The 11,036-nt window shown below is 30.0% G+C and overlaps 1 protein-coding gene across 1 annotated transcript in view; it reads left to right on the top strand.

Moving 5' to 3' along the window:
* Positions 1-4,962, top strand: part of LOC107472416 (uncharacterized) — a 6,412-nt gene extending 1,450 nt beyond the window's left edge. Inside the window, exons 2-3 of the mRNA XM_016091972.3 lie at positions 2,689-3,584; positions 4,525-4,962. Coding sequence (XP_015947458.3) covers positions 2,689-3,584; positions 4,525-4,962 — 1,334 coding nt within the window. The remainder of the gene's footprint in view (positions 1-2,688; positions 3,585-4,524) is intronic.
* The last annotated feature ends 6,074 nt before the right edge of the window (positions 4,963-11,036 follow it).

Below are 11,036 nucleotides of genomic sequence, written 5' to 3'. Positions count from 1 at the left end.
TATTTATGTATAAATATATGTGTGGTTTAATTTATTTTTAATGTATATTTTATACGAATGGCTAATTTTAATAGATGATTTTAGTATACACGTAGCATAATTCTTTTTTTTTATGTCTCAAACTATATGAGTGGAGTTAAAAATCAAACCTATTTTAATCTGATTTATATATATTTTTAACATGAGATTCTCGTTAGAACTGAAACAGATGGGATATTTTAATAGCAAAGCATGTTAAGAGCATATTTAGTTTTTGCGTTTTTATTTTTAGTATTTTTTATTTTTAAAATTTTGTGAAAAAAATAAAATGTAAAAATAAAAAACATAATTTTCTTGTTTTTATTATTTTTTTATAAAATTCATAAAATAAAAAATTCTAAAAATGAAAATAGAAAACAAAAAACCAAATCAAATGTACCTTAAGGTTTCGAACAAGTTTTTATTGCTATTTTAATTTTCTCACCATGAAATAAATAAGAAATTATGATCAAAGAAGTTAATTAATAGTTCGAGCAAGCAATACTTTTTTTTAAAAAAAATTATACCATTTTTAGTATATTATTAAATATATATATACATTAAAAAATAAAAAATTTTACTTTATATATGTCACTTCTTATGAATCCATCTTAATATACTAAAGTCTATCTAGCTTACTGAAATTTTTTGAGAGAGTGTTTGTGTTTGAAAAATAAAAACATTAAAAGATATTTTTAAAAACATGTACAAAGATATTTTTCAAAGTGAGTATATATTTTTTAAAATAAAAAATTTAATATAATTTATATATNAAAGTTTTTTTTTAGCATACCCACCTAAAAGTAGAAGGACTTCACATTTTTCTTAACGAACAAAAAAATTATTATTTTTTATTAATAATTAATTAGCAATATTTAAGTGTGAATTAAAAGTATAAAATTAAATTTATAGATTAAGTCTTGGTTTAGTAAAATTTTTTAAAGAGGTGTTTGTGCTTTTTAAGAGTACAAGCTCCTCATTTTATGTTTGATAAAATTATAAAGACTATGTGTTTGTGTTTGTAGTTTTTAAAAGATGGAATATTTTGAAAGTAACTAACGTGAAGCTTTTCAAAGTTGACTTGTATTTTTTAAAATTTAAAAGTCTAATATAATATCATATATTAACTAATTGTCAAATTTAATGCTTAAATTTATATCTTTTATAGTATTTTTAAATTTTAAAAGTTATTTTACCAAACGTAATTGTTATTGTTTGTGTTTATTAAAAGTTATTTTTAATTTAATTTATCAAACATAAATGCTACACTTTTTAAAAAATTATTTTTTAAAAGCTAATTTTTATAAACTATTTTTAGAAAGTAAAAGTTTTATCAAATTAAGCCTAAAAAATATTAAATTATTAACTAAAAATACTAATAAATATAAATTAAAATAGTTGATTTTTAAACTTTTTTCTATTAAAAATATAATATTAGTTAAACTCTAAATTCTAAATCCCAATTCATAACAAAAAATGTCGTCCAAAATATTAGCTAAATTAATAAATAATATGTAAAGACTTACATGTATTTATTTTTATATAAAGTTAATAGTTAAAAAATTATTAGATGATAATAAGAAGTTCTTGATGACTAACGATTTTTAATATTTTTGACCAATACAAATATGATACAAATTTGTGTCAAGAACTAGAGAGAATTAGAGATAATCGGAGAGAAGAGAAGAGAAATCCCTATAATTAGGGCCAAAGAAAGAAAATAGAGTTTCTAATTACATCATACATCTCCGACATTATTACATTATACTCTTATTTATAATATTCAATTAGAGAAATATACTATAAATAAGAGTATGAAATAATAATGCAAAAGAAGTATGAATTGAAAACTTTATTATCTCTCTTTGGCTCTAATTCTAAAAGTTTTTCTTTTATTCTTTTTAATTATCTCTAATTCTCTCTAGTTCTTGATACAAATTTGTATTAAAATACTAAATTATCTTTATCAAATAAATTCTACTAATTTATATACATAAACTCTAAAAATTATAAATAATATGTGAAGACTCACATGTATTTAATTTTATATAAAATTGATAGTTAAAAATCGTTAGATAATAATAATAAATTCTTAATGACTAGCAATTTTTAGTATTTTTGACCAATACAAATATGATATAAATTTGTATCAAAAACTAGAGAGAATTAAAGATAATCAGAGAAAAAAGAAGAGAAATTCTTAGAATTAAGGCCAAAAAAAAAAAAATAGAATTTCCAATTACATGTTGTGGATATTATATTAGGTTAGTCCAATTAAAGAATTATACTATAAATAGGATTATGATATAATAAAACAAAAGATGTATAATGTAATTGAAAACTATATTTTCTCTCTTTGACCCTAATTTTAGAATTTTTTTTTATTCTCTCTAATTCTTGATATAAATTCGTATCAAAATACTAAATTATCTTTACCAAATAAATTTTATTAATTTATGTTATACACTCTAAAAAATATAAATATAAATTATATTAATTTACTTATACAAATTCTAATAAATATAAATACAAACTATATATATTTTACAGACGAAATTCTTATAAATATAAATTAAATTATTACTAATTAAATACTAATAAAAATAATAATATTTACTAACTATCCAATATTGGCATTAAAATTTCTCTTGCATGTGACAACACTTGCAGATAAAGGAAGTCACGATTGGTTAGTTGACCAGTTAATGTGCACTGCTGCTGAAGCTGCAAAAAATAGTGGAATCATCGATGATCAAACACCAAATCCATTGAAAACCCAAGAAGAGGAAACAACCCAAGAAGCTGATGCAAAAATCCAAAGCAATAATAACATCACAGCAGCCATGAAAGATGAGAAAGCAGAAGAAAATTGTAATAATTATGATCAAACAAAATCCATAGCATCAGATCAAACAAGAAAGCATCTCCCCAGATACAGCAGCAATAAGCCTCCCGGTAGGCTCCTCTATTTCTCCCTCCCAAATAACTCCACCGCTACCGCAACCGCCGCCGCAGAAAATGAATACGAGAACTTTCCATCTCCGCTTAGTAAGAGACATGAAGCGATCTTTTTCAGTGATCGGCGGAATATTCTGAATAACTGTCATACGCCGACGTATTCCATAGCGTCAGATCTACAAGTGGAGGTTTCCGAGGTCGGTTCGCTGGCGTCAACGGTTGATGAGAACGGTGAGAGTGGTGGTGATGAGTCATCGTCGGCGGAGGAGTCTTCCGATGAGAGAGAGTCGTCGGTGTTATACGACGGGGACATTGACAGAGATGTTAGTTCTGGAAGTGAAGAGCTGTGGGGAGCGTCGTTCCATGGTAATAAACAGCAGTCACAACAAGGTGGAGTGAATGATAATGGAGATGAAAAGGAAGATGTGATGATGATGGTGGCTTCAACATCCACTGCTGTTGGAGGAAGTGAAGCACCTCGACCAGCTTCTTCTTCTTCTTCTTCAAGTTCTTCTTCCTCATCAGGATCATCACCGTCAAAGCAATTGACACGTGGCAGGTCTATGGAGGATTTGTCTTACAATGACACACAAGCACAAGTGTCTCCGGTAAGAATCAATTTCCTCCTATTATCTATCAAAACCCTATTATATTCTTCTTCCAATTTTACTTGATATCTTTATCAAGTAGTATTCTTAAATTTTATGGTGAAATAATAATATTCTTCCAATGGAAAAAAAAATTAAATAATGCTATATTTTTTTTTGTGACTTTAAATAATGCTAAATGATCAGTATGATTAGCAATAATTTGCATAAATATACAATAATTTTATACACAAAAAAATATATAATTTATATTTATATTTATTAAAATTTCTACACATAAATTAATAAAATTTATTTATTAAAGATAATTTAATATTTATGTTAATCAAATAATAACAAAAAATATTAAAAATGACTGTGTTCAAATTAACATTTAAATTTACTTAAATTAACATTTATTTTAAAACAGATGTAGTAAAATAAGAGGTCAGGAGAATAATATATAGGGAAAATATGAGGAGCTAATGAAATATTTATACAATGTGTACAATGGAGGTTTATGGAGTATTAGATAATCATTAGTGTTACATTTTTCTATCGGCTGAAATTTTTGGGATGAGTGGTATCATGACATGGTATTGAAGCGTTAGATCCGAAAGGTTAAGAGTTCGATCTTTGGAGAATCCAAAAATTAAACTAATTTTTCGAGAAGATGTTTATTATCTCTTATACGCGGATGGTTATTCTAAATAATATAGAGGATGTTCATTTCATAACTCAATAGCCATTGTACACATTGTACAAATAGTCCATTGTCTCCCTAGCGGGATCCATAAATGATTTGTAAGATATGAATTGATCACTATTATCTATTTCTACGATAATCTTTTTGTTCATAAATGAAAAATTATGGTCACTATTTTTGCAAGTACTTTTTTTTTTCTTGATTAGAATATTCTAATTCAATTTTTCTTAAAAAAACTTTTTATTTTGCATCCAGCAGGAGGAGGAATGGAGCAATAATAACTTGGGAGGGAATAATAATTTAATAAATGGAGTGATCAATAATTTGAATAACTTAATACGAGCCAATGAGCAATCATCACAAAGCAATGAAGATCATAGCATGTTATTATCAGTTGCGAGGCAAGAATCAATAGATGAAAACTTAATCTTCTCAATTGCATCATCACCAAGGTCTGTGTTACCTGAGAAGACCATGTCAGATGATGTTTCATCACCATCAGCTTTTGATCAACATGATGAGGTGCATGCAAATAATAATGCTCATCACCAATTATCAACCATGCAAGATTTGGGACAAGAAACTTCAAACGTTGATGAACTTCCATTTAACACCACCGCCATCCCACAAGCCAATCTACCTTTGAGGGAGGATTCAACTCATGAATCACATGATTTTCAATTGCAAGTATGAATCTTTGGGGCTAAATGTTTATTTTTGTTTTTAACTTCAACTTTTTTTTATATCTATATTACAAACTTAATTAGTCAATCACATATGCCAATGTACAAACATCTTATGTTAATGCAATGTTTAATTTGGAGAAATGTCTTATTCAAAAAATGTAATATAGATAATTATATTAGTGATTTTACGATTTTAATCTGACTTTGGAGATAAGTTAACTGTTGCTTTAAGTAGAGTACATCTAGAAGTTGAATACAATAAAAATTAAGATAAATACATTAATATCTGAATTGGTCTTTCGAATAATTACACTTCACTTTAATTTGGTTCTCATCAAAATATCAATTTTTTTTTTAATTTAATATCTGTGACTTATGTTAGTCTCTGATGCTGTTTTCATCACATAATTATTAATGATTTGTTAAAATTAGAATTAGTATTTTAAGTATGAGGAAGTATAGAGAGTCAACGGAGTATCTATACAATGTGTATAATGGAGGTTTAGAAATGTTCAATTCAGTAGAATATCAGATATTTATTATTCCTAGTACCCGAATGGTTATTCTGGATAGTATGAGTGTATTGTGTTTGAGAAATTAGTAGTATTTTATCATGAATATTCATTTTTTAACCTATGTTAGGCTAAATAAATAGCCCATTGTACATATTGTACAAATACTCCGTTAACTCTCTAGCAGAATTTTTTAAGTATTTCGTAGGAGGCAAATTAAAAAAAATTAAATATAACTTTAGATAGTCATTAATAAAAAGTCTAGCAAGATATAGTCATTAATCTATCTCAGCATGCTATAAATAGTATTAGAATTTAATTTTGATATATTGTTAGTGTAAAATAATTTTACACATGCATTCAATTATATAATACCACATCAGCAAAAATAACTACTTTTCACTTTAATCCTGTGAATAGTCATTCAAAAGAACGAATGTGATTATACTGTATAAAACTTTTTACACTGTGCATCAAAATTAAACTTATAGTATTATGATAAAAACAATATCACATATTAACGTGAGTCATAAATACTAAATTAAAAAATCAAATTGAATACAATAACAACAAAACCTTGTCCCACTAAATGGCATCGACTAAATGAATCAAATGACGCCATTGAACTTTATAATGTATTATGTCTATAGAGACCGTTTACATGTAGATCTCGTTTGACCACCTCATGGATGGTCTTCCTAGATCTTCCTTTGCCTTTCATCTATTATCCATCTTCCATCTCATCCACCCTCATGACTGGGTGCTCTGTCGGTCTACTTCTCACATGTCCAAACCACCTAAGACGCAATTTTACCATCTTTTCCACAATAGGTGTTACTCCAATTCTCTCTCTTATATATTCGTTCCTTATTCTAACCAATCGTGTATGATCACTCATCTATCTTAACATCTTCATCTCTGCCACACTTAACTTATGTTTTTGCTTCCCTTTAGTCGCAGCCGGTCTGATAACAGTGCGATAAAATTTACCTTTAAGTTTTAAAGGCACTATAAAGCTAGATGCACTCCGCCGTTTTGACCAACCTGCTTGGATCTTATGATTTACATCATGTTCAATCTCTCCATTATGTTGTATGATGTAACCAAGATATTTAAAACTTCTAACTTTTTGTAAGATATTTTCTGCAATCTTCACCTCTATATTAGAGGTTTTTCTTCGGCGGGCGAACTTACATTCCATATATTCTGTCTTGCTATGGCTTATGCGCAGACCATACACTTTTAGAACTTCTCTCCATAAATCTAACTTCTTATTTAGGTCTTCCTTTGACTCTTCCATAAGAACGATATCATCGGTAAAAAGTATGCACCATGGCACAGGATCTTGAATATGCTCTGTGAGTACTTCCAAAACTAATGTGAAAAGGCATGGACTTAAGGATGATCCTGGTGTAATCTTATACCAATAGAAAATTTCTTTGTCACACCACCTTGAGTCTTCACACTAGTTGTGGTCCCATCATACATGTCTTTAATTGCACGAATATATGTGATCCTTACTCTCTTTCTTTCCAAAACGTTCTATAAGACCTCACTTGCACCTTATTATACACTTTTTCCAAATCAATAAACACCATATGTAGATCTATTTTATTACTATGATACCTCTCCATCATCCTTCTTAATAGATATGTAGCTTCAGTGGTAGATCTGTCTGGCATAAAACCAAATTGGTTTTTTGTTACTTGTGTCACTTGTCTCAACCTTCGTTCTATCACCATTTCCAATAACTTCATGATATGACTCATGAGTTTGATCCTTTTATATTTTTCGCAACTATATATATTCCCTTATTCTTGTATATAGGTGTTAAGGTACTCTTTCTCCACTCATTTGGCATCATCTTTAACTTTAAAATCTCATTAAAAAGTTTGGTTAATCACCTTATGCCTTTTTTACTTCGAAGTCTTGAATCCTTCGATAGTAGTCGAAGTTTTAATCTTCTTCCCTCGTGCATAACCGACCAAGGCTCGGAGGAGTCTTATATCCTTCACTAAATAACTTGTAGAAGTAGCTCTTCCACCTTTCATTGATCTTCTTATCTTGAGGCAAAACCTATCCGTCTTTATTCATTATGCACTTAACTTGATCCAAGTCTCTCGTTTTTCTTTCACGCACGACTCTTTGCAATTCTATAAATATCTTTTCTCCTTACTTCGCGCCTAAAGACTGGTAGAGACTCTCATATGCTCTTGTTCTTATTTCACTTATCGCCACTTTTGTCTCTTTCTTAACTGCCTTATACTTTTTCCAATTATCTGCATTGCGGCACAAAGACACTCTTTAAAGTACTCTATTTTTATCTTTATCTTTTCTTGTACACTCTCATTCCACCACCAAAACTTCTTGTCTCTTGGTACTATCTCTCTAGATTCACCAAAACTTTTTGTTGTTGTTCTTCTAATAACTTCTGCTATCTCCCTCTACATCTCTTCTGCGCTTCTATCCCATTCCCACTTTGCCTATTTTCCTACCCATTTTAGGATGCTTCTTTGTTCTTTAACTTTCATCAACCACCACCTCGTCTTTAGATTTTTTATATGATGTATTTTTCTCAATTTTTACTCAACGCAAAAATTCATGAGTTGTGTTGTTAAATTCTCTCCTAGAATAATTTTTCAATTAATGCAAAAAATTTTGTCGACTCTCCTCAACAAGAAGTCGATTTGAGAGTTTTTCATGCCACTCCTATAGGTTATAAGATGCTTGTCTCTCTTTTTAAAATATGTATTGTGATGAGAAGGTCAAAGATTGAGAAAAAGTTCAAAATAGTTTTACCCTCTGTATTGGCCACTCCGAGACCATGGCCTCTGTGAATACTTCCATACCTAGTCACTTCTCTTTCAACATGGCCATTTAAATCTCCTCCTAAGAAAATATTATCTCTCGAAGGTATGTCTTAGACCAAACTCTCTAGATCCTCCCAAAACCTTATTTTGTGTTGCTCGTCTAAACCCACTTGCAGTACATAGGCGCTAATCACATGAAAAGTACTCCCTTCTACCATAAATTTGATAGAGATAATCCGATCACCCACCTTCTTGATATCCACTACGTCCTTCTTCTACTGCTTATCCATGATAATACCTACTCCATTCCTATTCTTTACCTTTTCTGTATACCAAAGTTTGAATCCGGAAGTATCCAAGTCACTAGCTTTCGCGCTGACCCATTTTGTTTCTTGTAGGCACATGATGCTAATCTTCCTTCTTGTCATGGTATCCACCACCTCCATAGATTTTCTGTTAGAGTGCCTACGTTCCATGTCCCAAATCTCAATCTTCTGTTGCTCCGACTTTTACTTTTATATTTTTTTTGTAAACTAGCTTATTTACTCTCGTTCAGCCATTTACAAAAACACAGGAACCCTTACTTATTTAACACTATACCCGGACACCAATGCAGCAGCTCTTACTCATTTGACACTGTATGCAAATCATACAGCACGTTACTTTCGGACAACGACCTAATTTTAGTGCAATAATGTCTTTGATCTATGTCTTTGTATCATCTTTTAAAATATGACTAAAATATTTTAATATATCTTAAAATGTATAAATTTTTTTATTCTGTTAGTAGCATCATCATAGTTCCATACCATATGTTCTAACTACTAGTACTAATAATGACAAACAAACTTATGAAAAATTATAATGTACAGATGTTAGATTGTATAGATATAAAGAGATTTCATTGTAATTGTTAAGATAGAGACACGTATAAAGAAAGTTGGAGGCGGCTGGCGAGATTGTGTCTGACACCGTTGAAAACTAGAGATGACTTGTGCGGGAAATGAGCAGCTTTATGTCTTTGGGTTGGATATTTTTCGTAACAAGTAGGGGTGAGCACGGGTAGCGGATACCCGATTATCCACCCGAACCTGAACCAAACCAATCAAATTGGTTCTAGAATCGACGGATAATCGGGTCCAACCCGAACCAAACCAATGACATTTGCTGATGATTGGTTCGGGTATCGGTTTTGGGGGTGCGAAACCCGAACCAACCCGTATACCCGATCATATATATATATGACTTTTTATGTGTTTTCTAACTCATAACGCTAATCCTATCTCACTAATGTTTAGATTTTAATGTGTTTTGGTTTTAGCTTCTTTCAAAGATTATTCACTAGACTTTTGTATTTAACTTCTAATATTTCTATTGCACTTTTATATTTTCATTAGACAAGATTATTTACTATTAATATGTTTGGATTTTGATGAGTTTAATTTTTAATGTATTTAGTGTTTAATATGTTTGTATTATTTTTGTTGATGTTACATGTTTATTTTATTTGTTGAGTTTTTAACATAAAAATTTGTTATTTTTTTTTATGAATTTCAAAGTCATCGGGTACCCGCTACCCGAACCGAACCAATCCACTTTTAATCGGTTTGGTTTGGTTCGGATACAAACATAAAAAAATGCAAATCTGAACCAAACCGAACCAATTATCTTTTGATCGGTTCGGTTCTAATTTTATTTTGAACCCGAACCAAACCGACCCGTGCTCACCCCTAAGAATTATGAACAGAGTACCTCTACCTTAGCAAATTTAGTCTCTGATCTATCTAAGGCCACTTTAAGTTTCATCGATCTAGAATTATTAAAGCATTAGGGGTGAGCACGGGTAGCGGGTAACCGATTACCCACCCGAACCCGAACCAAACCAATCAAATTGGTTCTAGAACCGACGGGTAATCAAGTCCAACCCGAACCAAACCAATGATATTTGCTGATGATTGGTTCGGGTATCGGTTTTGGGGGTGCGGAACCCGAACCAACCCGTATACCCGATCATATATATATATGACTTTTTATGTGTTTTCTAACTCATAACGCTAATCCTATCTCACTAATGTTTAGATTTTAATGTGTTTTGGTTTTAGCTTCTTTCAAAGATTATTCACTAGACTTTTGTATTTAACTTCTAATATTTCTATTGCACTTTTATATTTTCATTAGACAAGATTATTTACTATTAATATGTTTGGATTTTGATGAGTTTAGTTTTTAATGTATTTCGTATTTAATATGTTTGCATTATTTCTGTTGATGTTACATGTTTATTGTATTTCTTGAATTTTTAAGATAAAAATTTGCCAATTTAGTTTTTTTTTTATGAATTTCAAAGTCATCGGGTATCCGTTACCCGAACCGAACCAATCCGCTCTTAATCGGTTTGGTTTGGTTCGGGTACAAGCACAAAAAAACGCAAATTCAAACCAAACCAAACTAATTACTTTTTGATCGGTTCGATTCTAATTTTACCATGAACCCGAACCAAACTGACCCGTGCTCACCCCTAGTAACAAGAGGTAAAAAAATTGGGGACAGTATAAACCCGAAACTCAACTCTCCTTATAACAATAATTTTCTTTAAATATTTTGAACAACAAAAGAATTGTTTAGCACAGATGTTATACCATCTTCTTAGGTAAAATAATTTGACTTATATATATGTTTTGTAGATTTTTTTAGTGTTATTTTAATTATAAACTTTGAGGTGAATTACATAGGTGTTTTGCCAATATGAATATTCAGTA

The sequence above is a fragment of the Arachis duranensis genome, chromosome 1 (genome assembly GCF_000817695.3).
Source record: "Arachis duranensis cultivar V14167 chromosome 1, aradu.V14167.gnm2.J7QH, whole genome shotgun sequence".
In the NCBI taxonomy this organism is placed as follows: Eukaryota; Viridiplantae; Streptophyta; class Magnoliopsida; order Fabales; family Fabaceae; genus Arachis; species Arachis duranensis.
This window is presented reverse-complemented; position numbering and strand designations above follow the sequence as displayed.